This window comes from Syzygium oleosum, unplaced genomic scaffold (genome assembly GCF_021117445.2).
Source record: "Syzygium oleosum isolate NSW1041296 unplaced genomic scaffold, Sole_v2.1 Sole_v2.13, whole genome shotgun sequence".
NCBI classification, from domain to species: Eukaryota; Viridiplantae; Streptophyta; class Magnoliopsida; order Myrtales; family Myrtaceae; genus Syzygium; species Syzygium oleosum.
This window is the reverse complement of record NW_026607497.1, coordinates 7,148,638-7,174,769: the sequence shown is the minus strand read 5'-3', so window position 1 is coordinate 7,174,769 and position 26,132 is coordinate 7,148,638. Positions and strand designations below refer to the sequence as shown.

At 40.9% G+C, this 26,132-nt stretch overlaps 4 protein-coding genes and 2 pseudogenes across 4 annotated transcripts; 4 read left to right on the top strand and 2 right to left on the bottom strand.

Moving 5' to 3' along the window:
* Positions 1-1,199: 1,199 nt before the first annotated feature.
* On the top strand, positions 1,200-5,791 carry LOC115675771 (phosphoribosylaminoimidazole-succinocarboxamide synthase, chloroplastic). Its single transcript, XM_030598532.2, has 12 exons — positions 1,200-1,622; positions 1,977-2,078; positions 2,182-2,311; positions 2,564-2,656; positions 2,735-2,823; positions 3,050-3,130; positions 4,017-4,106; positions 4,234-4,323; positions 4,526-4,576; positions 4,667-4,713; positions 5,159-5,216; positions 5,322-5,791. Exons 1-12 carry the CDS (start codon positions 1,296-1,298, stop codon positions 5,376-5,378), a joined length of 1,215 nt encoding a protein of 404 aa, XP_030454392.1. The 5' UTR covers positions 1,200-1,295; the 3' UTR covers positions 5,379-5,791.
* A 147-nt stretch (positions 5,792-5,938) lies between these two features.
* On the top strand, positions 5,939-7,283 carry LOC115675775 (glutathione transferase GST 23-like). The gene is made up of 2 exons (XM_030598537.2): positions 5,939-6,494; positions 6,783-7,283. Exons 1-2 carry the CDS (start codon positions 6,174-6,176, stop codon positions 7,137-7,139), a joined length of 678 nt encoding a protein of 225 aa, XP_030454397.2. The 5' UTR covers positions 5,939-6,173; the 3' UTR covers positions 7,140-7,283.
* A 952-nt stretch (positions 7,284-8,235) lies between these two features.
* LOC115675776 (glutathione transferase GST 23-like) lies at positions 8,236-9,372 on the top strand. Its single transcript, XM_030598538.2, has 2 exons — positions 8,236-8,736; positions 8,841-9,372. The coding sequence occupies exons 1-2, from the start codon at positions 8,425-8,427 to the stop codon at positions 9,195-9,197; spliced, it is 669 nt and encodes a 222-aa protein (XP_030454398.1). The 5' UTR covers positions 8,236-8,424; the 3' UTR covers positions 9,198-9,372.
* Positions 9,373-13,244: 3,872 nt separating this feature from the next.
* On the top strand, positions 13,245-14,428 carry LOC115675774 (glutathione transferase GST 23-like; annotated as a pseudogene).
* Positions 14,429-16,371: 1,943 nt separating this feature from the next.
* Positions 16,372-18,337, bottom strand: LOC115675773 (purine permease 1-like). The gene is made up of 2 exons (XM_030598536.2): positions 17,552-18,337; positions 16,372-16,971 (listed from the first exon to the last, which is right to left on the bottom strand). The coding sequence occupies exons 1-2, from the start codon at positions 18,257-18,259 to the stop codon at positions 16,621-16,623; spliced, it is 1,059 nt and encodes a 352-aa protein (XP_030454396.2). The 5' UTR covers positions 18,260-18,337; the 3' UTR covers positions 16,372-16,620.
* Positions 18,338-22,179: 3,842 nt separating this feature from the next.
* LOC115675779 (protein BOBBER 1-like) lies at positions 22,180-24,879 on the bottom strand (annotated as a pseudogene).
* Between the last annotated feature and the right edge of the window lie 1,253 nt (positions 24,880-26,132).

Genomic DNA, 26,132 nt, shown 5'->3' with positions numbered 1-26,132 from the left:
TTTTTTTGGTCAGAGATTAAAACACAATTTGCTGTCTAGAATTATATATATATTTTTTTTTGTTCGTCCTACTCTAACTCTCAACTCACTCTGAGACTTTTGCTCTGCCTCTTGCAGACTACACGTTCCCACTCTTAGCCCTCTTTGAGAAGGTGGACATTCGAACTCTCCACCTTCCCCTTTCCAAGTAGGAAGGGTGGCCACTAGGGCAAACCCTAGTGGTTTAGAATTATATTGGCATTCGTGCTTTTTGACGATGTAGAGATATGTGAAAAAAAAACGGCTTTCTAATGGTGTACTCATACGTCCACCTCGGATGTTTAAAACAAAATCGATATTTTAATTCTTTTTTTAGTCAAAAATTGATAATTTAATTGACTCTAATAAATACCAAGACTTTTTCAGTGATGGAAAATCCGATTGCAGAACTTTCTGTCTTATGTAATACCTTAATTAGTTTGAAAATATCACATTAGTACATCTCTTGGGGGCAAAACTCACATTGTAATATTGTTATTTTCTGCCTAATTAAAAAAAAAAACACCAACTTTAGATTGAGTGACAATTTTGATCTCAATTTTTTTTGTCTAGTAAAAAAGCACTAACTTTAGGTCTAGTGACAATTATGGCCTCAGCTTTTTTTTTTTATCTCGTAAAAAATCACAAACTTTCACTTAAATCTCAAATCTGACCCCTATTGACTTAAAATCATTGATTATCCAACTTGATTATTCCACCTCAGTAATAAATCCACGTGGCTTGCCGATTGGATTTAAAGCATTATTTATTGTTTTCTTCTCTAAGCCACAACTTGAAGAATAACGGTGAAACTGTTCATCTCCTTCACTTCACCGGCAAGTCAAAAAGATCTCCAGATTGAATCTCTCTAGCCAGATTTAATCTGAAGCTGTAGACTATCGCTCATTGACAGACGCCATGGACGAGATCTTCCAAGCTCACGTCCATAATCTTTTTTCTTAAATAAGGGTGACTTCAGACAGAGAGTCAACGGGGGGCTATATTTGGGATAAAGGTGAAAGTTGGTGATTTTTTATGAGACAAGAAAAAGATGGGGCTATAATTGTCACTTGACCTAAAGTTGATATTTTTTTACGAGACAAAAAAAAAATTAAAGCCAGAATTGTCACTCGACCTAAAATTTTATATATTTTTTTTTTGGAATTATCCCTATGATTTTCCGGACACTTTTTCCTTTTTGAGGAACAGCATCGAAGTGATAAAAGCCCTACTGTCACCCTCTCCCCTGCTGCACCTCCTTCGCCCGGAGAAACGCCATGGCTCAGCGCTTGCCGGGCTTAAACCCCGTCAAAACCCTCAAGACCGACCAGCATGGAAGACCCAACAACACCCACCTTCCGCAGAATTCGGTTTCTTTCTCGAAAGCGAAGTCCAAGTCTCGGAATTTCTCTCCCCTCTGTTTGTCAGCGGCGATGGCGGCAAGCCAAGGTCGGGACCAGAAGCACTTGTCCCTCGATGCCCTGACCAGCGGCAGCCGCAAAGACGAGGTCTCTGAAGCCATCAGGAGCTCCTTGTCGAATTGCCTCTCCGAGACGGATCTTCACTTGACGGTTCCCGGTCTCAAGTCCAAAACCCGAGGCAAGGTAATCAGTTTACCGTCCGGGTCGTGTTGGGTTTTCCGGTTTGTTGTTTCTTGAGGCTACTGAGTAAGTTTTAAGTCGTGACTGGTGGTGCATTAGCGGAAAGATTTAATTGTTTTCGACCAGTTGATTCAAAACAGCAATATCTTTGCGTGAATTCGCATACCAGCTTTTACTTTTTGTGAAGAATAATCAGTCATTCCTACGGGATTGTTATAAATGTGAAATCCGGGATGCTGTGATCCCACGGAAATGCATAAAAGTTAGTTTTCTTCTTGAAGTTCTTTTTCCATTTGTTTAATCGCTAGAGAGGAGTAAATTTTGGTACTGCTTGATGTTAAGCACATACTATCTCAGGTCAGGGACATCTATGACGGTGGCGATTATCTTGTCCTAGTGACAACCGATAGGCAAAGTGCATTTGATCGGATTCTCGCTTCCATACCTTTTAAAGGACAGGTGTGTTGAACTGCTATACTTACTCTCTGCATTTTAGCGTAGACACTTACCTTTTGTTCTTATGGTGATTATGAAATGGTCTATGTCGTGTGAAACTTTGTAGGTCCTCAACGAAACGAGCTTGTGGTGGTTTGATAAAACGAAGCACATCACTTCGAATGCTGTAGTAGCATCTCCTGATAAAAATGTTACAATTGCAAAGAAGTGTTCCGTGTTTCCAGTTGAATTTGTTGGTGAGTTATTGCTAGCTTTTGATTTGGCTGACCATAAGACGTACAGGCTCAGTAGTGTAGAGTAATATTGGATGTGATCCTTGACAGCCCTAGTAAGGCAGTATGTCGTATCCACAGATTGCTTTCTGATGTCATTGCATTTTACATTTAATATGATTAAAGTCCTTAGTTGAGGTACTTTTTTAACAATACTTAAATCAAATTCGTCTGTAGGACGCACTATTTGATCCAACTTTAATTCTTAAATTGCAGTCAGAGGTTTTGTGACTGGAAGTACTGATACATCATTATGGACTGTCTACAGAAAGGGAATCCGTAATTATTGCGGCAATGCTCTCCCAGATGGTGTGTTTTCCTCCATCTACTTCAAGTTTGTTCTGATGTTTCTTTTGCCATCATTAAACGATGTTATAATACATTTAGGATTGCTGAAGAACCAGAGGCTGCCTGCAAATATATTGACACCTACAACTAAAGCGGCAGATCATGATGTACCTGTTACACCAGAAGAGGTTTGCTCACATTATCTAAATAAAGCTGCTTTCAGTAGAGACTCTAGAAATTAGAATAGATAGAGATGTTTAGGCTTGATATGTGTGTGTGGCGCGCGAGAGAGAGATCGAGGGAGGGAGGGAGCTGATGGAACCTGATAACTCTTAATTTAATACTTTGGTCCACCTTTTCTTGCACCTGCTTACTGAGTTAGCTTATTATATTGCATTTGCATTTTCCTATCAGATTGTTGAAGGCGGGCTAATGACTCAAGATGACTACGATGAAGTCAGTGTGAAAGCATTGAGGTTGTTTGAGTATGGACAGGTGACTTCATTTTACTTTGTTGGCTGCACTTGTTTTGTCCCCTTTTTTTTCAATCACTTGGATATAATAATCAGGAAAGTTACCTTTTGCTGGTGCACTGGTCTATTTCTTTCTAAATTTTTCCTTTTGGTGTATGAGACTGAATTCAAAGGAAAGGTGTCCAGAATCATGTCATGAATTTTAAACTTTCTCACCTAGCATTTTAGTGAATTTTCCCCTTCGTTGTGTCTTACATGAAATGCTTGAAACCTAAGAAAAGGTGAATTGTTATTGTCTTCTAGCTTCTTGACTATTAACTGTTGGATGGAGAGGCATGGGTACTCAAGAAATGTAATGGTTTGGTACTGTTGAGTTCTTCACTTCAGCGGGCGTTAGTATTTAGTTTTCATTTCAGAAGTATTGTAAGCGGCCACATGATGATATTTGAAGGTTGGCAGCATTGGGCTTCTGGCACTAACATTTTATTTGTTGATGGGAGAAGTCTTAGCCCCAGTACTGTTTCCATCACGAATTTTTTGGCTGCAAATATACACAATTTTAGAATACGTGTTGCTTCTGATGCTGATGCGATGTCCCATTTGATGATTCCGATTTCCTTGCCTAATGCATATGGAGAGGGCGTTTTGCGTGTATCCTTGGGAACTAGTTGAACGAAGGTTCGGATGCCCATATTATAAAAGAAAAAAGAAAATAATTTCTGCGGGGAGGTGATTGCCTATCAGTGCCGAGTTTTTGCCTGTGTTTTCATGTGAATGTTTGGGTTCTAGTCACAAATGTTTCAAATGGAAATACTCCTGTTAATGTTATCGTAACAATCATATTCAGTCTTTACAATCTAACACAACTGCTCACTAAAAGTGGAAGTGCTGTCCACCTTACTTTGCAGCGTGTCACTTCAGAGCATGGCCTCATATTGGTGGATACAAAGTATGAATTCGGGAAGGCTGAGGACGGTTCCATTCTTTTGATAGATGAGGTTTACTTTTCCTCCTTCCATTTCCCTCTCTTGTACGCACCGACACATTGGCAGTGTTTCTTACTGACTATATCAGAATAGGGTATTATATCATGACAGTGTTATTTTTTTTGGCTTGGAAGTACAGGTGCATACTCCTGACTCAAGTAGATATTGGATAGCGCAGTCTTATGATGAACGGTTTCAAAATGGTCTTGAGCCTGAAAATGTCGACAAGGTACACGATATTGTCCCTGGTTCTGGTCTTTTTTACTGTTATGGGGTACAGAAGCGAAGGCATGTGCTGTGCTGCTGTGAAAGGGTGGCTGAAGGGATGAGTAGCAATTTCCTTGGATGTTCTATGGATGGATCATTTTAATGTCTTCATTTGTCCTCTTGAAGTGTTCCTGCAGTATCTGAATTTTATTCTCAATATGTAGGAGTTCTTGAGGCTATGGTTCAAAGATCATTGCAATCCCTATGAAGATGAGGTACTTAACTTGAGGAAGTACTATTGGATTTTCTTACGTTTATGCTTGACAGGAGATTGTTTATCTAATCTTGCTTGGTTTAAATTTCAGGTACTGCCTGAGGCCCCAGAAGAACTTGTTGCTGAACTGGCATGGAGGTATGTCTTACTTGTCATTTGGCATTTAAAACATTCTCTTTATGAACATTTAGTGAAAATCCCTGCACTATAGTTCTCCGGAAGTCACATTTTGCTCAATTATACATTGTGAAATCTGTAATTCATAAAAAAGTAATAAACTAATAGTCAAAGTTGGAATTTTGCCTGCAATAGCTGCATGTTTGCGAAGAGATCTCCCCGGGTAAAAAAGGAAGAGTGATTGTGCTGCTTCTGTTGTGCTTTAGTTAAGGAGCCTCAGAAGCTATAGTTAATAGGTAATGTGGTGGATAGGACGGACTTATAATGATCTTCCTTTACTTCCTGAAACACAAACGATGCTTTATGGCAGTTCTGTTCTGTTTCTCCAATTGTTTTGATAGCTGTGTTTACAAACCTAGGCGGATAACAAGTGGAAATAATTACTGTCGTGAATATTGCTTGGCAGATACATTTTCTTGTACGAGACAATTACAAATTCACCATTTGAAATACCATTGACCGAGGTAAAGTTTTCTCCGAAAGCTGAGATTTTGTCAGGGCATGGAATCACTCCAGCCGCTATTGACATCATATGAATGCCAAATTGATAAAATTTAATGCCTGGCCAGGAACCTGTTCATGACCGGATTTCACGAAATGTCGCATTGGCATTGTCGTCTTTGTAAGGATTTTTTCATTGGCTCCACATGGTTCTTCAATAAGGCACTCAACCGAAACATCTATTCCTCGGATACCTGCAACTAGCTGAGAGTCCGCCAAATTCACTTGCGCGTGACCAACCAACTTCTCCTGATGGGACTGCTACTTAATCCGACGAGAGGGTCTTGTACTCCTTATGTAACGACTTAGTACAAATTTTATTTGTGTAATCATTTTTGCTTTGCTTCTTATTATTAACGTCTTATCTGCAGCTAATCGTTTGGATTGGCATGTGGAAAACATTTCATTTGGGAAATTTAACAAATGGTACTCTACTAGTATAGATAGCTTTGTTGAAAAAAGAAGATAAATTTGATCTTGTGATTGCGTGGGAAATTTGCACCACATGATTTTCTTTATGGAGACTGCTAATTCAACTGACCTTTTAGTGCCGAGGTTACGTTTGTGGCCAAGATCTAAAGTTATAAGATATTTCCATCTCTCTCTGTCTCTCTCTCTCTCTCTCTCTCTCTCTCTCTCTCTCTCTCGTTTTATGCTTGGAAGTGTGACCAACTAGTGATGGTATTCATCCTTGGGCCAGGGCGACACGTGCGATCATCTTCCTATTCAATCATTGTTCATCATCGAGAAGACGGCGAGTTCCTTTTCGTACTTTTGTTTTGGTTGAAGACTTCTCATACTGAAGAAGAAGATTTTTTCACTTACATTTGTCTGAGCAATGGTCAAAACAAAGCTTGATCACGCAATCCCCGCATAAGTAACGGTCTGGGTCAACAATTGCTTTGGCACAAACACCAAAAATGGTTGATGGAGGAGAGGTGAAGTTGCTTGGGTGGTGGGGGAGCCCGTATGCACTGAGAGTGATATGGGCATTGAAGCTGAAACAAGTCCCTTACGACTACTTGGAAGAGGATCTCCTCAACCAGAAGAGCTCTCTGCTCTTGCATTACAATCCGGTCCACAAGAAGGTCCCGGTTCTCGTCCACCACGGGAAGCCGATCGCGGAGTCCCTCATGATACTCGAATACATCGACGAGACGTGGAAGCAGAGCCCTCTCCTTCCCCAGGACCCCTATGAGAGAGCCAGAGCGCGTTTCTGGGCCAAATTCGTGGACGACAAGGTAAAGGAACGAGTGCTTCTTCCACTCTATGCGCCAGCCTTATTTATTTATCTTTCGTTGGTTTCATCACTATGTGATTTAGATCGTTGATGAGTAATGCTTTTGTTGAGAATAATCTCCGTAGGATGCTTTAGATCAATCTTTTTGAGCCACGCGCGTAGAGGAGCTCCATTCTTGAGAGTATAGTAGATGTGAAGTAGCACCCTGAAATTGTAACGCTAATGATTGAAAGAGGAACATTTTGTCAGCACAAGTCGATCTCTAATACATGGAAGGTTCCTGTCACAGTGTTTGCCGGCTATTAAGGCTGTGTTCTGCAGCAAAGGCGAGGAGCAACGAAAGCTTGTATTAGAAGCTCGAGAGACCCTGAAAAACCTGGAGAGCGGACTGGAGGGGAAGCTGTTCTTTGGGGGCGAGGCGATCAACTTTGCGGACGTTGCTACAGGCTGGATTGGTTGTTGGGCTCGAATGGTCGAGGAAATCACCGGCACCAGTCTCATCGATGCTGAGAACATGTCTTCACTCGATGCTTGGTCCAAGAGGTTTCTGGAGCTACCTGTCATCAAGGAATGCTTGCCTCCATGGGATAAACTGATAGAGCTCAATTTTGGGTTCCTCAATAAGTACCTTGCTTCATTGAAATGATCTTTCTTCGCTACCATTTCCAAATTCTTTAGGACTGCTTTAAAGGGACTGCAGACGATTGTGTATCTCCAGCTCATGATAATATAGCATGATCTGATGACAAAGCATATTGTATGCTTCCGTTATGTTACTCTCTTACGTGAATATGCATAGTGCAGCTTGCTCATACATGTTGAACCTCTCCATTCAAAATCCAGATACATGGAGCGATGGGGTTCTTGTGCCGATGAATTGCCATACAACAGAAATTGACATCAGAAAAGCGATGAATTGCCATACAACAGAAATTGACATCAGAAAAGCGAAACGATTCCTGATCATAAAGCTTATACCCTATCACAGATGATAGAAGTATTGTCATACAGGCAACTAAAACTTTAGACTCTCCTCTGATATGATATTTCATTCGTCTCCTTTTCACTCCATTCTATTCTCCAGCAAAATGACAGAGAGCAAAATTCTTCCTCAGCGGTCTGATAGGACAGAGAATTGATGCGTGCGAAGTCTGACTTACCGCAAATTAGCAACAATCGCATTGTTAATTTACACTTGTCAAAGTCATAATGTGCTGATGGACTAGTGCGGCGAACCTGTGAGGATAGCATCAATGACGAGCAATTTGTCACATGGCATCATAATCTAAGTTTCCAATCAATCGCTGCTCTAGAAAGAAGGTATGGTTTGAAACAATGAGTACACAACCTCTAGTCAACAAGAGATGATCAACCCACCTTATAAATCAATCTTATTAAATGAGTGGTCCATTCAATCAACCATGAACCTAATCGACACAGCTTCACTATAACAATCTCAGGACGATCTCAATGCTCTCAGGCCGACCAATACCGTTTACATCCACATGTTCCACAAAAACACCTGATAAAAAGAATGATCAAGGAGAGGGGAAAAAATACCAGAGATAAATATGCAATAACACACACTTATTTGTGATCAACTGAAAGTAATTGCCTGAGAATTGCTTTCTGTTCTTCGTTTTTTATTTTCTACACTAGAATGGCTGCTAAATTTGCCAGCTTGAGGTATATTGCTGAGACTGTCGACTTCATATGCAGGCGAAAAGTCAGTCAACTCCGTCTTTTCTTTTGATTCGTACTAGTCAATCTCATCTTGTTGCCCTGTGGCCGGGGTGACTAAATTCCAAACTAGGCTCATTCATGCATGACTGGAAACTTACATGAACAATCCATCCCGCACCTTGTGAAGAGAAATTTCTATAAATATCAGCACAAGATCACAGTAGCTTTTGCAGAAAGAAAACCAACAGATGGCCGAGGTGAAGTTGTTTGGGTTCTGGGCGAGCCCTTTTACCATCAGAGTCTTATGGGCTTTGAAGCTCAAACAAGTTGCGTTCGACGAGTGCGTGGAAGAAGATCTTGTGAACTATAGTTCCACGCTTTTGCAATACAGTCATGCTCAAAAGAGGACTCCAATTCTATTCCATCAGGGAAGACCGATTGCCGAGTCACTTGTTATTCTTGAGTATATCGATGAGACATGGAAGCAGAAGGCACTCCTTCCACAAGACACCTATGACAGGGCCAAAGCGCGTTTCTGGGCCAAATTCGTAGATGATAAGGTAATGCTGCAGCAAGAGAAGATGCTTTTTACTATGTGCTGCTTTTTTATTTCCCCAAAATTTACCAGATTTAGCTGCTCACCATTTAATACCTTGATGATCAGTGCATGCCGACAATTATGAGTGTGATCACTAAGAAAGGAGAGGATCAACAGAGGGCTGCAAAAGAAGCTCAACAAAATTTGAAGATCCTGGAAGGAGGATTGGAGAGGAAGCCATTCTTTGGAGGCGACACTATCAATATTGTGGACATCGCTGCTGGCTCGATGTGGTGTTGTGTAAGAGCGGTGGAAGTACACATAGGGATAAACCTTGTCGATGCAGAGGACATGTCTTTGCTCAATTCTTGGTTTCAGAGCTTCATCGATCTACCGATTATCAAGGAACGTGCACCCCTCTGGGACGCAATTCTAGAGCACAAGGAAGGCCTGCAAAAGATGTTGATGGCTCTATCCACATGAATGTTTGTCCATGCTACCATTTCTGGCCTCCAGAAGACGATAGCTCTATGAACATGTTTATTTAGTGTTCCCTATTATGGTCTTGATATGGTTATATTTCAACTGTCAATCAAGAAAGCTTTATGTATTGAAAGTAAAAGAATAAAACCAAATAACATGTTTTTGCTCTACAAAAGAGGAGTTGCATGTTAGGTAATAAGAACACCCATCAATAACTGATTAAGATGCCGATGATTTCCATTCTATCACCTTGAAGTTCTACAATTCATTCCTGCAAGAACGTCCGTCCTTACGTCATAGAAATAGTCTCATCATCCAATTTAGATTTTCTGCTCTCCATGAAAGATGTAAGAAGCCGGCATCCCAAGATGTACCCCAGGCTATAATATATATAAAAAAAATCGAATGACCCAAGCAACTGACATGTTTGATACAACAACATGGAACTTTACTAAGATTCCGAGGATTCTCAAAGTATCTTAAAAGGGCAAGTAAAGTACCAGGTGTTTGACAAAGTTTCAACACAGCAGAACCTCGTAGAATTAAGGCCTTGATCATGTTCTGACTTTCATCTGTTCCTTCTTAAGCATTTGCTGTGTCTCTCAAATTGCATCTGCCTCCTCGCATCTACACTGCACACAGGCAATGAGTCAGTTCTCTCTCTACCCTTACCTTCCGCAAGTTATACCAAGAACCTTGGAAACTCTATTATATCTGCCACATTTGGACTCCCACACCGCAGATTCCACTCATACTTAATTCATTTGGTTTCTGAATTCTTGCTGCTCAGAGCTCCCTTTCCTTTTAGTATAAAAGCCATTTGAGAACGTATAACCAAGAAAACTACAAGGAGAAAGATTCTTTTCAACATTAGTTTCAGGGCTAGCCAAAATCTCTTTGTAAATCCTCTCCGAGCAACACCCAATTTCTCGGCTCTTGCATTTTATTTCACAGGTTGTCAATTGGGACAAGGAATCTTATTTTGTTTCATTTCTTGGATAACAGCAACAGATTCTCGCACTAAAATTAAGCAGTGTAAAGCTTGGTCATCTCATCATAGTAGCGAGTTTGCGACCAAAGTCAGATGATACAGGTTAACCATAAAATGCCCCAACTTTTTCAGTTCGCCTCACTTCTAGATTCTACATAACCATAAAGAGCATGGAAACTTGCAACTGTTTAGCAAAGTTTACTAATATGCGCAAAATAATCTTCTTCGTTTGTCTTACTCTGGGCATCCATATTCAAGGTGACTCATGCCATGATCTTAGGCTGACATCAGAAAACCACTTCGGCTTTCTAATCATGTTGAGATCCGTACATTCATTTTATATTCTGGACGCATTAATATGATGCATGAACTGCTTGATAGCATCATTACAAAACTGGGAACATTTTGAAAGCCGAGGTATTCACAAGCTTGAGCATAGGTACCTTATGCAACCAAAGCACATTTTACATGCAGCTCCCAGGTTTAACCGAAACAAGATTCTCCCAGATCTGCTGAAATAGTAAAGAGAGGATTAACCATCACAACTGGCTGCGTAAAAACAGATCAATTGCGATGGTTGCAGCACATTATAATGGCTTTTGACTTAAACCGAACCATAAAAGCAGGCTAGCAGCATGATTGCTACTTAATTGAAAGATGTGATGAAACTTAAAACAAGAGCTTGATAGAATTCAGGTACAAATTTAATTGTAATGAATAATTGCCCTTGCCGTTGTGAGAGAGGTAAATTTTAAGTCTGTCACATGTGAAGCTATTGAGTTCGGTGTTCTCATCTTTATATAGTTTCAACAGTCAGTTTAGAGCTGTAAACATTAAGACAAAAGTAGATATGGCAGAAGGAAAAACGTGCTGCTTTTATTAAGCAGATCGCATCGTTGTCATCATCATCTAACCATAGAGCAGCTACTAACTTATGAATTTCTTGTCGGAAGATAGCAAAATTTGTGAAATTTAATGTGTCCTGTTCACTTTGTTGGAGCTTTTTGTAATTTGGTTTTTCTTTCTTGGTAGTTTGGTTTGGTGGACAAAGTGAAGGCCTATATATGAAATTAAACGTATATCAAAGAACAAGCTAGATGTATCTCAAAAAATGATCTTTGACTTCTTTGCCACCATCCTGCAAGGTGATCTCCCTACCTTTAATGGTCGATTAATAGGGCCAGAAATCTAGAAGTACAGTATTTTTTCTAATAGAAAGTCACCAGTAATGTGTCTCTGTTACATTGGATTTTCTGAATGATTATGTCAACTTATTTGTTGATCAGCTGCTTCAATCAGTCTGGTGATTCCATGTCATTGTCTCAATTACCACGACCGTATTAGATGCAATAAGATTCTCTTCGGTCAATTCAGGCTATTCAGCTTCAATGAAAAGGAAGAAACATAAACAAAAGGGCTAATTGCGAATGAAAAAGCAAAGAGGTTTATTCTGAAACTCCATGGCTTTTGTCATTGTCCCCCTGTCTTGCTCATCACTATATAGTTGCTTTCCTGCCCAAAGCAGAGTCTCTGTGTGGTGCAGCTCCAAATTTTGGTGTTGGATGTATTATACAATCGAACATACCACATTTCATTATCGCATGCATATAAGAAGCAACACAAATCCTCAATTACGATTTACAATTCTGTTTTTTTCTTTTAACTCGCCCTTTTTCTTGAATGGATTTTTTATTGTTTTCCCTCACGTTGTTACAAATCCATGTTTCTAAGATGGCAAAAATGGACTCGATAAATTATGCTACAATGCAGATCACTAATGGCAGCGCTGCGGGACAGTATGCAATTGCAGGCTGACAGTAATCACCTTGTAAATAATGTAGAAGGCCCTCTTGTTACTTTCATATGACACTCTCAGGCCAGAATTATGACAGATACAACGGCTGTCTAAGTATGAACCTTGTCTCTCATTTTTTTGCCCTGAAGGCCTTGTAAATGCATTTCGATCTCTGGAGGTCTAATCTGCTGCTGCTGCTGCTGCTTCTTCTTTTTCCTTGTTTGCAAGTTTAATTCGCCGTAGAAGTACGAAGTAAAGCCCCAGAGTGAGAGGGTGAGGGACACGCCTTTCTCCACCTGGAATTTCTCCTGGAAGCATATGACGGCTAGGATCTTGGTGACCGGGAGAAGAAGAGCGATAATGATTCCTGAGAATAGAGAGGAGGCAGAGAAGATGACTCCTATGGCTCCCAAGAAAAATAATTGACAGATGATCGCGTTCCACACAAGCACCACATAGGTATCGGACTTCTCTGAGCTCGTAGTTCCTTGCTTCTGTAGGAATCGCCTGCGTAAACATAATGTCGGGACCAACCTTATGTCATTCTGGTCATAGTTTTTTGTTTTCACCTTTCAGTGGTTTTTTAATTATAGAACTTCAATCGAAAGAGACTAAAGTATTGTCTTTGTCTTACCATCCAAATATCATCCACTCCAGCAGATTGAAAAGATAATCGTGGGATAGTTTTATCAGAGCAATCAACCATAACTATTCATCCTCGGGCAAGGGCATCGGAGATCATCTTGAGGTGGTCCAACACCCATGATGTAACCATGTCGAGGTGGTCACGTGTGATCATCTTCCTATTCAATCAATTGTTCATCATCAAGAAGATGATGAGTTTTTTTCTTTTTGAACTTGAAATGTTTACATACAATTCACATTTGATCTATCTTATTCAATATAAACCAAAACACTCCATCAAATGTCATATATATCCATATCTTATGTTATATATCCTATCATTTACTAAACTCTACAAATGGGGTAGATTAATGCGAATACCAATACCAAACCAAAAACATCAGCCTAAGGTGATAAAGTTGGGGTAGACCAATGGGAGAATCCTTCTGCTATTGCTAGAGATTGATAGTCTCAAATTGATCACGAATTGGTAGAGCAACCTTCCACGTTAGGCAACATACTTAGATTTTTCGACGCATCATCCGTCCGAGGACAAGTCAGGCAAGACTTAACTCAGCCCACCAAAGTTGACCATATAAAAATCAATAAAGCAAGTAGTTTTCATACTTTTTTCCTTGGTCGAAGACTTTTCATACTTAAGAAGCAAATTTTTTCACTTACATTTGTCTGAGGAATTGTCAAAACAAAGCTCGATCATGCAATCCCCACATAAATGACGGGTCTGGGTCAACATTTGCTTTGGCACAAACCAACAATGGCTGATGGAGGAGAGGTGAAGTTACTTGGGTTCTGGGGGAGCCCGTATGCACTGAGAGTGATATGGGCATTGAAGCTGAAACAAGTCCCTTATGACTACTTGGAAGAGGATCTCCTCAACAAGAAGAGCTCTCTGCTATTGCAGTGCAATCCGGTCCACAAGAAGGTCCCGGTTCTCGTCCACCACGGGAAGCCGATCGCGGAGTCCCTTGTGATACTTGAATACATTGACGAGACATGGAAGGAGAGCCCTCTCCTTCCCCAGGATCCCTCTGAGTGAGCAAGAGCGCGATTCTGGGCCAAGTTCGCGGGTGAGAAGGTAAAGTAATGAGTGCTTCTTCCGTTCAATCTAGCACCGGCCTTACTATTTATCTTTCGTCGTTTTCATCACTGTGATTTAAATCATTGATGAGTAATGCATGTATCGAGAGTAATGCTTTGGGGTCAATCTTTTTGAACCACGCGCATAGTGGAGCTCCATTCTTGAAAGTATAGTAGATGTGAAGTACCACCCCGAAATTGTATTGCTAATGATTGAAAGAAGAACATTTTGTTATCACGAGTCGATCTCTAATACATGGACGGTTCCTGTCTCAGTGTGTGCCGGCTATTATGGCTGTGTTCAGCAGCGAAGGCGAGGAGCAACAGAAGCTTGTGTTAGAAGCTCGAGAGACTCTGAAGACCCTGGAGAGCGGACTGGAGGGGAAGCTGTTCTTTGGAGGCGAGACGATAAACTTTGTGGACGTTGCTACCGGCTGGATTGGCTGTTGGGCTCGAATTGTCGAGGAAATCACTGGCACCAGTCTCATCAATGCTGAGAACATGCCTTCGCTCGATGCTTGGTTTAAGAGGTTTCTGGAGCTACCTGTCATCAAGGAATGCGTGCCCCTAAACTGATAGAGCTCAATTCTGGGTTCCACAAGATGTGCGTCGCTTCATCGAAATGATCTTTTCCAAATTCTCTAGGACAGCTTTAGAGGGACTGCAGACTATTGTGTAGTATGTCCAGCTCATGATAATAAAGCATAATGTATGCTTGCGTTATATTACTCTATCTAACGTGAATAAGCATAGTGCACCTTGTGTTGGAGTTGGCGAATACTTCGGGGACCCTTGTTTCTCATACCGAACACGCCCACATGAGTTTAGGGAAATCGAAGTATGATCCGATGACATGTGACCCCTGCACACGGAATGCGGGGGTTCAGGGGCAGCGCCCCCGACACGGGGGTCCCGCTGCACCACCTTTCTATTGGTATCAGAGCTAAGGTCGAGGAATTAGGGTTTATCTGAGATGTCAGGAGGGTCACGGATTGAGATAGAAAAATTCGATGGGATGCGGTTCGACCTGTGGAAGATGAAGATGGAGGACCTACTTTGTGATCGAGATCTCTGGTCAGGGAAAGGCCGATTGTTGCGACGGCTAGTGTCGTGATTGGCAAGGAAGCGGATGCAACTTCCAAACAGCCAGATCCAAAGGAGATTGAGGACTGGGATCGGATCGATCGGAAAGCAAAGGGTTTGATCCGGCTTTGTCTCAAAGATTCCATTCTGACGAGCGCAATACACCAACTTTCACCTTGCAATGACAATCAGACAATGTTTGCTCAGAAATGTTGAAGCTTTCCATTCAAAATCCAGACAGAGAGTGATGGAGTTCTTGTTCCAATGAATTGCCATACAACAGAAATTGACATCAGAAAAGCTGAACGATTACTGATCATGGAGCTTTTAATCCTTTTACAGAAGATAGAAGTATTGTCACATAGGCAAATAAAACTTAAACTCTCCTCTGACATGATATTTTTGTTCGTCTCTTTTTCACTCTATTCTATTTTCCTGCAAAATGAGAGGAAGCAAGATTCTTCCTCAGTGGTCTGATAGGACAGAGTTGACGCGTGTGAAGTCTGAGTTACCGCGAATTAGCAACAATCGCGCTGTTAATTTACACTCGTTAAGGTCACAATGTGCTGATGGACCAGGGTGCCGAACCTGTGGGACAGCATTGATGAAGAGAAATTTGCCACATGGCACCATAATCTAAGTTACTGCTAAATCCGTTCTGAAGCAAAAAAAGTACCGTTTTAGAAACAATGAGTGCTCAAACTCTAATCAACAAGAGATAATCAACTCACCTTATCAATCAATCTATTAAATGAGCGTTCCATCCAATGAGCTAGGAACCTAATCGACACAACTTCACTATAATACTCTCAGGACGATCACGATGCTCTTTCCTAGTCAGGCCGATCAACATCACATGCACGCCCCACAAAAAACACCCGATATAAATAATGGTGAAGGATAGGGGAAAAAATATCAGAGATTAATGGGCATTCAGACACGAATTTGTGATCAACTGAATTTAATTGCCTGAGAATTGCTTTCTGTTCTTCCTTTTTTGTTGTCTAGACCAGAATGGCTGCTAATTGCTAAATATGCCAGCTTGAGGTAAATTGCAGAGAAAGACGATTTCATTTACCAGAGAAAAGAAGTCCACTCCATCATGTCTTTTGGTTCAAACTAGTCAAATGTCATCTTGTAGCTGTCTCTGTGGCTGTGGTAACTAATTTTCAAAACTAGGCTCAATCATGCATGACTTGAACTTACATGAACAATCCACCCACACCTTGTGCAGAGAAATTTCAGTAATGTGTCTGTCTTACATTGGATTCTCGGATTTATTATGTGAACTTATTTGTTGATCAGCTCCTTCAATCGGTCTGGCAATTCCATGTCATTGTCTCAATTAGCACGACCGTATTAGATGTGATAAGATTCTCTTTGGTCAATTCCGTCTATCCAACTTGAATGAAAAGGGAGAAACATAAACAAGAGGGCAAACAAATGAAAAAGCAAAGAGGTTTATTCCGAAACTCCATGGCTTTCGTCATTGTCCCTCTGTCTTGCTCATCACTAGATTGCTGGTTTCCTGCCCAAAGCAGAGTCTCCATGCAGTGCAGCTCCAAATTTTGGTGTTGGATGTATTAGACAATCAAACAGACAACTTTACATTATAGCATGTATATAAGAAGCAACACAGATCCGCAATAACGATTTACAGTTCTGTTTTGTTTTCTTTAACTCGTTCTTTTTCTAGAATGGATTTTTTATTCTGTTCCCTCACGTTATTACAAATCGAACTGTCTAGGATGGCAAAAAAGTACAGACCACAACAGCAGGCTAAGTATGAACCATGTCTTTCATTTTTTGCCTTCGGAGAAGGCCTCTTTTTTTTATGCATTTTGGTCTCTGGAGGTCCAATCTGCTGCTGCTGCTGCTGCTCTCTCGTTTTCCTTCTTGGCAAGTTTGAATTCGCCATAAAAATACGAAACGAAGCCCCAGAGCGAGAGGGCGAGGGACATGCCTTTCTCCACCTGGAACTTCTCCTGGAAGCATATGACGGCTAGGATCTCAGTGACTGGGAGAAGCACGGCGATCATGATACCTGAGAATAGAGAGGAGGCACAGAAGATGATTCCTATGGCTCCCAAGAAAAAGAACTGCCAGATGATCGCGTTCCACACGAGCACCATGTAGTATTGGGCTTCTCCGAGCTCATAGTCCCTTGCTTCTCTAGGAATCACCTGCGTAAACATGAAGTCGGGGGCAACCTTATGTGATTCTGATCATAGTCTCATGTCATCCCATTTCAGTGGTTTCTTAGTTATGGTGCTTCCATGGAACGAGACTGAAGTAATGTCACTGTCTTACAATGCAAATATCATCCACTCTAGCAGATTCAAAAGATAATTTTGCAGGATGGTTTTATTAAAGCAATCAACCATTACTATTGATCTATGGAAAAGCTGTTAAAGTCTCATGAAAAGAGACTGAAAAAAAGAAAGAGCAAGATTTATACTCCGTTTCTTTTGCGAAAAATGAATAATTTCGAGAAATATTTTTCGAATTAAATGATGAAAAAAGTTTTTATAATCGACAATAATTTATGTCTAAATATTTTTATGGACGATAAAAGTATTATTCTTTGTAATAAATTGTTTTCAGGAAAATATTGTCTGAATAATAATTTTGGTTAGAGTAATCCGATTTCTAAGATAATATTGACGTGGATTTTACATGAAATCGACGTGGATTTAGCATGACCAACGATTGTGATGAAACCTAATCCATGTGGAAGGGTCCAGGTTGAGAGAGAGCGAGAACCTGGAAGTCCTTGTTGACCAGCATGCCGACGGTGCAGAAAGCGGTGGCGAAGAAGCACATCACCAGCTGAATCTCCAAGACCAGCGAGTAAGTGACCACCTGCTTGGCCTTCTTGTACGTCAGCTCCACCAGCGGAAGTACGAACCCGTACAGCACCGCTGCCCCGAGCGTCATGAAGAATCCCGCGTAGTACGCCCTGTCCGACTCCCCCGCCTGCCGGTCGCTGCTCGTGTGCATCGCCAGCACCCCTGCCCCCATAGTCAGCAGGAATATCGAGTTGATCGAGTACGACGTGAACCGCTGCCTCACCAGCAAGAATGCGAACCCAGCTGTGAAGGCCAGCTGCGTGGCAATGAGCAGGGCCGACGTCGAGACGGGGAGCTGCGCTACGCCGTACGCGTAGAGGTAGTCGTCGAGGCCCGTGAGAACCCCGATGATGGCCGAGGCGGCGAAGAGGATGGGGTCCATTAGGATGAGGCGGGCGGAGGGGCCCTCGGCGGAGCGGCGGCGGAAGTAGGCTACCGCAAGGGGGAGGAAGATGATCGGCCAGCCACCCGTCTCGAGCCAGCTGGAGAGCCACACGCGGGCGCCACCCCGGATGAAGTAGAGGCGCATGAGGAGCGGGCCACCGCATGTGCCGAGGGAGAGCATGGCGCAGTTGAGTGCGAGGAGGAGGCGCTTTAGGGTTTTGCCCTGGGGACCTTCCATAGTTTCCACCGTGACAAAGCTTGCTCTCTCTCTTTCTGATCTCCTGGGATTAAATGTTTAGCAGAAGGCGATGTTTTGTTCATTCTAAATAGAACTGTCAAAATGGGTAATAAACCCATTTTTTAATCAATATTTGATTGACTGAGTTGTCATTTGTGTTAATTATATTTAATGAATGTGTCATAAATGGGTTTATGATGGCAAAACCCAAAATAAATATAGGTATTAAATGAGTTCCCAACTTACTTATATCAAACCCACTTCTTGACTCTCTCTCACCCTTACTCAATCTTGCTCTCGCTCACTCCGCACTCTCATCTCGGTTTGGGAATGAGTTTTCCTAAATTGGATTAAATATGAAAGTATTTTAGCAATATGGGTTAGGTCGGATATGTGTTAGATTGGGTATAGGTCACTAGATTTGTATTGCATGGAAATGGGTCAAAACGGGTTAAATGGGTTAATTTGGATTGGAGCATTTTCAATTCGACCCAACCCACCCATTTGACCGGTCTAATCTAAAGGAGAAAGTTTAGCACATACTAGATTAAATGTTTGAATCTAAATCTTTCATTATTATCTAATTCATTCACATTTCCTCTTGTTTTCATTTTTAAAGAATTTCTTGAGAGAAGTTGTTAAGTCGGTTTTGTTTTGACATAGTCAAGTGCAAATTAACTGGATATTACATCAGGATAATTACTGAAAAAGTATTAAATCTGCGTTTGGTCATCTGAAATATTCTATTCATTATTTGGTGAATTGCAGTAATAATATTTTTATATCTTATCATATCCATTATTTGGTATGAATAACATATTGATGTAAATGAATCTAAAAATACACAAATAAAGATGGCGAGAATCACTTACGATCCACTACTAAAGAAATCACAAATGCACAAATGCAGATATCCTCCACTAATAAATTCATGATTATTATACGATCTAAATCTTAAAAAGCATAAGAACTCATTGCAGCATTCCAAAGCTATAGGTTCGACCATGACAAGAAATGTGAACAAGTTACAGCAACATCGACGAGGTAGACAGACTGAATGTCAAATCTGGTAAGAGCAAGAAAACATGATTATTCATCTTTGCGAATCCGTAAAGTATAATGCTTCGAACTCTCTCGCTTGCTTCATTTTTATTTACTTATTATTTTTATTATTTTTCCCTCTCTTTTTTTATCTTTTCATTTTTAATTCTATTCCATCATTCCTTAATGGAATTTATTAAATAATAAACTATACTAGTATACCCAAAATATAAATACTAAGCAGTGTAAAGATTCGTCATCTCATCATAGTAGCTTTTTTGTAACCAAAGTGAGATGATACAGGTTAACCATAAAACGCCCCAACTTTCTCAGTTCGCCTCACTTCTGGAATCTACATAACCATGAAGAGCAGGGAAGCTTGCACTGGCGAAGCAAAGGTTCACTACCATGTACAAAGTGATCTTCATCGTCTGTCTAGCTCTGGACATCCATATTCAAGGTAACTCATACCATGATCTTAGGCTGACATTAGAAAACCTCTTCGGCTTTCTATCCACGTTAAGATCCCTACATTGATATTGCAGATTCTGGACACATTAATGTGGTGCATGAACTGCTTGATAACATTTTTACAGAACTGGGAAATTTCAAAAGCCGAGATCTTCATAGGCTTGAGAGCAGGTGCCTTCTGAAGGCAGCTGAGCACAATTCCCATGCAGCTCTCAGGTTTAACGGAAACAAGAGGCGCTTCCAGATTTGCTGAGTTAAGTGTGGAGAGGACTAGGCATCGCAACAGGCTGTGTAGAAACAGCTCATTTGCCATGCTTGCGGTGCACTATAATGGCTTTCGACATAAACCGAACCACAGAAGCAGCATGATTGCCACTCGATCTCAAGACATGACGAAACTTAAAACGTTATAAGAGCTTGATGGAATTCAAGTATAAATTCAGGTGTAGTGAATAATTGCCCTTGTGGCTGAGAGAGGGAGAAAGGTAAATTTAAAGTTTATCACATGTAATGCTATAGAGTTCGGTGTTCTCATCTTTATGTGGCTTCAGCCGTTGACATTGAGACAGAAGTAGATACGGCAGAAGGGAAAACTAGGGATGAGCATGGTCTGGGTTTGCGGTTCTCATCCTAGAACCGGAAACCGTCTATTAAGAATTGGTTTTGAAAAATTTGAATTGGGAACCACCCGTTGGTTCTATGATCCACTCGGGAACTGGACCGCCAGTCCGGTCCGTGCCCATGGAACTGGTCCCACTAGCCAAGAATGGACGGAAAGACGAAGATGGAGACGGAGATGGAGAGTTGGAGATGGTAAGGTGAGTATCGACCGAGAAGAATGAGAGAGTGAGCGTGAGCGTGAGGCGAAAGTGAAAGAAGGCATTTCTCGGCTCAATGTGAGATCGTGAGCGTCGAGCGAGTTAGGTTTAATTTAGGGATTTATAATTTTTCTTTTTAAACAAAAATTAAAAATTAAATAACATATATTATATTGATTATTAAATTACCGGTCCGATCTGGACAAGCGGACGGGCGGTTCCACACCTAGAACCGGGAACCGGACTGGTACCCACCGGTTCCAATTTTGGAACTAGGAACCACCGGTTTTGGTCCGGTTCCGGGCGATCCCGGGCAGTTCTCGATTTTTTTGCACACCCCTAGGGAAAATTGCTGCTTTTATTAAGGGATCATACGTGACATCCTAAATTTTCTATTCTATCTAATATGTTAGCAATATTGTGTTACATAGAAATAAGGCTCATATTTCTCCTTATGTTATTAATAATAATCACGTGATTCTCTCCCTCTCTCATAACCATACTTTATTATACTCGAACACCTCTCTTCAGTTTTCCACAAAGTATTATAACCCACATGCTCTTATTCGTGCCATTTTACCCCTAAGATGACATCATTCATGACATCTCTTGATAAGCCACTACAAAAAAAACACGGAATTAGCGACGAATTTTGCGACGAAAAATTTGGCAAAATCTATCGCTAATCGAATTTGCGATGAAATTAGCGACGGAATTTTTTCCGTCGCTAATAGGGCGTCGCAAAATTTTGTGACGGAAAATTTCAATTTCCGTAAAATTCGTCGCAAATTAGCCACGAACTTTATTCGTTGCAAAATTCGTAGGAAATTTTGTCGCAAAATTCGTTGCAAATTAGCCACGAACTTTATCCGTCGCAAATAATTTGTCGCAAAATTCGTCGCAAATTAGCCATAAACTTTATCCGTCGCAAAATTCGTCGGAAATTTCGTTACAAAATTCGTCGCAAATTAACCACGAACTTTATCTGTCGCAAATAATTCGTCGCAACACTACAAAAAAATTAGGTTTTAGAGACGAATTTTGCCACAAAAAATTTGGCAAAATTCGTCGCTATACGAATTTGCGACGGAAAAAAATCCGTCGCTAATACGCCGTCGCAAAATTCGTCGCTAATTATTCGTGGCAAAATTCATCGCTAATTTGCCACGAAATTTTTTTTTTTGGTCAGTAATTTGCGACAAACTTATTGGTGGCAAAATTCGTCGCTAATTTGCCACCAAAATTTTTTACTTTTGCCATTAACATTATTCATGAACAAATTTAGCGACAATTTTTTATTAATTCTTTTGCGACGAACTCCCCGACGAATATCGTTTAGGGACGAAATTAGCGACGAAATTTTATTTTTGCAACGAACTTTTGTAGTTTGTGATCGTACGATAAAATCATTTATTTTATTTTTCGATTTTAAACCTAATTAAAAGCAAGATTAATTTTTGGAATTTATATTTAACATTGATTAAGCACTTAATAACATCAAAATATTGTAATGATATGAAAATGAAATACATTCATCTACATTTTCCACAAGAATGACATAAACAAAAGCTCGGTCATCCGCGCCCAAAGTAAACATCCAATGATTTCCGGATTTATCATAGTATGATCAAGCTAGAGAAGAAGCAGTCGAACATCCCCCCTCATGCAATCTTTGCTCTTGAGAAGTCCATCTCTGGATGCTGCAAGAGAGGTCGCCAGAAAGAAGAAATTAGCAACGTTGATCTACAGATACAAGAACGCTCATCAATAAGAAAAGCAACCAATATCCACCTCTGCCACGAACTTCTTTAGAATCTCCTGTTTCTGCATCTCATCACTGGTAGGAAGACCCATTGCCTTTTGTCTCTAATCAAACTGATAAGTTAAAAGCAAAATGTCAGTCTGATAAGTTAAAAGCAAAATGTCAGTATTGTATTTGCAAGGAGAAATGCAAACACTCCAAGGCCACCAGCATTGTGCTCGTCTACATGCACATAACAAAATACATGCAATGTGTGTTTGTTTAGTTAATACCCAGGAGGAGCTTAAGAAAGAGAGCCACTTACCATCATCTTTTCATCTGTCTGTCGAGTTCCTGGGTCCAGGTCAGACAATTTGCTATTCTCTGGTTCTACCTTCTGAGTATCAATTTTAGGATCCCCTTTGACCAAAGATTTCCACCACTCCATTTGATTGTGCTTAGTCAGGAGAATGGAGATCGCACTGGCTGGTCCTCTGTAGATTCACAACGTTAAGATGATCGCGCAACATGGAATTGACTCATAATACTATTAACTTAACAACAGGAGGCAGATCATTCTTGTTTGTGTTTGAATTCATATGCCATGTGATATTCTTGACTCAATCCACGACGTACCTAAACTCCAGTAACAATCATCAGGCTTGACAGTCTGGAAAAGCTCCCCCTGTAAGGAATCGTACATGGTCAAGAGAGTTATGTAAATAAAGCAAGCTGATTAAATAAACTCAAATTACGCACACTCACTTCTATGACAGGAGGTTGACCCTCGAGTCCAACTTTCAAGTGGTTTTTCTTTATGTCGCATACCACAAACCTTCCTTTAGCACCCTTAGGAACTGGAACATGGACGGTAACCTCCTGCAGAGTCTGAGTCCAGGAATAATTCTCAAGATCAAGGCCATTGCCTTTGTTTGGCACTGCTCAACCAGAAACAATGTCAGAGCAACTACGGAGGCAACGTGGTATATTTTACACAATATGTCTACTAAACATATGCATCCACCTTGTAAAAGGAATCATAACAAGACAGTCTCTTATAGAGTTGAACTTTCCAAAGCACACTGGGTAACCTAACTGGTCACCTCAGCTAAAGCTATTTGAATCATACTCAATGCAAGAGCTAAAATCAGGCTCAGTTCACAATTTGGGCATGGGGATTGTCAAAGTCATAACTATTGGTCCATATCAAATGTTGATGCTGAGGTGGTCAAGTTATCACTTTTTAATTGGTCTTTAACAATTTTAATTATGAGTCCTAAATCTTTTGTCCAGCCATGCTAAATCCCAAAGGTGGAAAGGCACTAACCAATCCCGAAGTTCCACAAAACAATCAGACATTCTATGATTACAGTTGATCCATAATCAGAATCACCTAGTTTTCCAGCTCGTATGACAAAAAAAAAAAAAAAACAAGATTACACTTGCAAAGTAGCTTCTTTTCCTAATTTCCAAGGAAAATGGGAGATCCAATCAAGCATAAGCACGCAAAAAAACTTGCAAGAACCAAACACTGCAACGAGAAGACATCTCCAAAACCAAAAGCAAGAAGCTTACAGCAAACCTTCCATCACTAGAGTACTTGAATAAGCCAATGCACGCTTAAACAGATTATAGGAGAGATCAACACGAGAGAAATTTAATTATTCGGGAGAGTTCAGATTGCTGAACAAAGGAGCAAGTACCCATCAAAGAATATCCACACTTTAGCGAAATCGATAGCATAATAGAATGAAACATTGTCCCTGCCCATCGCCATTAAATAGCCAACCAGAGAAAACATCCAAGCTATATAGATGACTACGGCCACGAAACCGTCACAGCCGAACTATAGCAGGAGAAAAGAGCCACATCATGAGCGATCACTATGTAATGTACTTCTCATCTAATCTCCCAGATGTCTCAACCCCAGCAGCGTCTCGACAGGCACTCATCGCGCTCATGCGTGGCAAGCAACAAATCACGACACTGTCCAAGAAAAATCAAAAGCTCTTACCTATCGCTCCACTCTTCTCCTCCTTCTCTTCCTCCGCATCCTTCATCTCCACCTCCTGCACCTTCTTCTCTTCCTCCACCTTCTTAGCCGCCGCCGCCGCCTTCGACTTCGCCTTCTTAGCCCTCTCCCGCTCCCTCTCCTTCTCCCTCTCGACCTGCCTGCAGCTTCTGCTTCTCCCTCACCGCCGTCAACACCGCCGCGACGTCCCTCTCCGCCGCCTCATGCGCGAGGAAATCGCTCCGCTCGGCCACGAACTCGAAGGCCTCCTCCATGAACCCCAGCGGGCTGGACGGATCGAACCTCGCGCTGAACTCCGCCGCGGCAGAGGAGGAGGCTGAGGCCGAGGGCTCGGCCTCAGGTTGCTTTCTCCTCTTCCTCCTCGAAGTCGGAGATGATCGCCATGGACGGTGAGCTCCGGGAGGGATCGAATCGGAGATTGCTCTTCTCTGGCTCGATTTCCTCTAGGGCTCCGGAGGCCATGGGCGAGGAGGAGTCGCGGGAGGAAGCGCGGGGGTGAAGCGAGCGCGAGAGGTTTAAGGGTGTGGGGGAGAGGGACCGGCAAATTGGGAGTGACGGCGGGGAACTCGAAATTTGCGACGGAAAGACGAATTTTTATTTCGTCGCAAATTAGCGACGAATAATTTTCCGTCGAAAATTTTCGTGGTAAAATTTATATTTTTTTTTAGTGAGCTTGAATCATTACAAATCAAATAATGATTCTCATTTATGCATCTACTTGGGTGATTTTATTTTCACTTAGCTACTCAAATTATACCACTTGTAACCTTTTGTTCTTTACTAAGTGTTTTTGACCCCAATGTCCTTGTGGCTTTTAAGCTTAGTTAACTGATATCCATTGCCTTTAACTCGTGAGAAACACAAGTCAATGTTGTCTCTATCTTTCTCGTTATCGCTTGAAACGATTACTTCTCAAATAATGTTCCTCATTCGTGCATTTTATTTGGCCAATGATGCTCTCTCTTTTTCCAATCAAATATCTTCATCTTTTTAATCCAAATCATGCCGTTTGTCACTCAAATAATAACTCACATGCTATTAAATTGTGACAATTGAACTTAGCCTATCAAATTACATCATGAGATCATAAATGTTATGGTGTTCTAACTCTAGTTACTTTATATCATAATTATAACCCTAGTTAATTAACGTGAGTTGAAGTTATTCTATAAAATAAGTATGCAATTGAAGGTTAGGGAGATGCCATGTAAATTGCTAACGGTAGCGCTGTCGGACAGTATGCAATTGCAGGTTGAAAGTAATCACCTCGTAAATAATATAGAAGGCTCTCGTTACTTTCATACGAACACTCTCAGGGCTAGAATTACAACGGACTACAACAGCAGGATAAGTATGAGCCATGTCTTTCATTTTTTGTCATTGTTGTTTAATTATTAAGGGATGATCTTGCATTTCTAAGAAAATTTAACTCCCATTTGGGCAGTATAATTTATTCAAAGCTTTTAAATCATTTAATTTATTCTCATTTTTTTTATTTCGATTTAATAGAACTTCACTACTAATTATAGTCATTTTGTTTTGATATGGGCAAGTGCACGTCAACTAGACAGAGCGTATGCGAATTGTTAATAGATAATTTATGTAACTTGGTCCCTCTTAAATTACGTTTTGAGTTTGATCCTTTGAAAAAAAACTATTGGAAATAAGATTCTTGAAGATACAGCCGGTCAAACCAAATCTCTAGAGAAATATTAGAGAAAGGGAAGTTTGCTTTAATGGCCGGGCGAACTTGCTGATTGGGGCTCACTT

Bases quoted from the DNA above. Each gene is read 5' to 3' on its own strand.
- LOC115675771 (XM_030598532.2), top strand. From the start codon at position 1,296: ATGGCTCAGCGCTTGCCGGGCTTAAACCCCGTCAAAACCCTCAAGACC. The intron at 2,079-2,181 runs GTGTGTTGAACT...GAAACTTTGTAG, and splicing joins CCATACCTTTTAAAGGACAG to GTCCTCAACGAAACGAGCTT. The intron at 4,324-4,525 runs GTACACGATATT...CTCAATATGTAG, and splicing joins AGCCTGAAAATGTCGACAAG to GAGTTCTTGAGGCTATGGTT.
- LOC115675775 (XM_030598537.2), top strand. From the start codon at position 6,174: ATGGTTGATGGAGGAGAGGTGAAGTTGCTTGGGTGGTGGGGGAGCCCG. The intron at 6,495-6,782 runs GTAAAGGAACGA...TTCCTGTCACAG, and splicing joins CCAAATTCGTGGACGACAAG to TGTTTGCCGGCTATTAAGGC.
- LOC115675776 (XM_030598538.2), top strand. From the start codon at position 8,425: ATGGCCGAGGTGAAGTTGTTTGGGTTCTGGGCGAGCCCTTTTACCATC. The intron at 8,737-8,840 runs GTAATGCTGCAG...CTTGATGATCAG, and splicing joins CCAAATTCGTAGATGATAAG to TGCATGCCGACAATTATGAG.
- LOC115675773 (XM_030598536.2), bottom strand. From the start codon at position 18,259: ATGGAAGGTCCCCAGGGCAAAACCCTAAAGCGCCTCCTCCTCGCACTC. The intron at 16,972-17,551 runs GTTCTCGCTCTC...ATGTTTACGCAG, and splicing joins TGGTCAACAAGGACTTCCAG to GTGATTCCTAGAGAAGCAAG.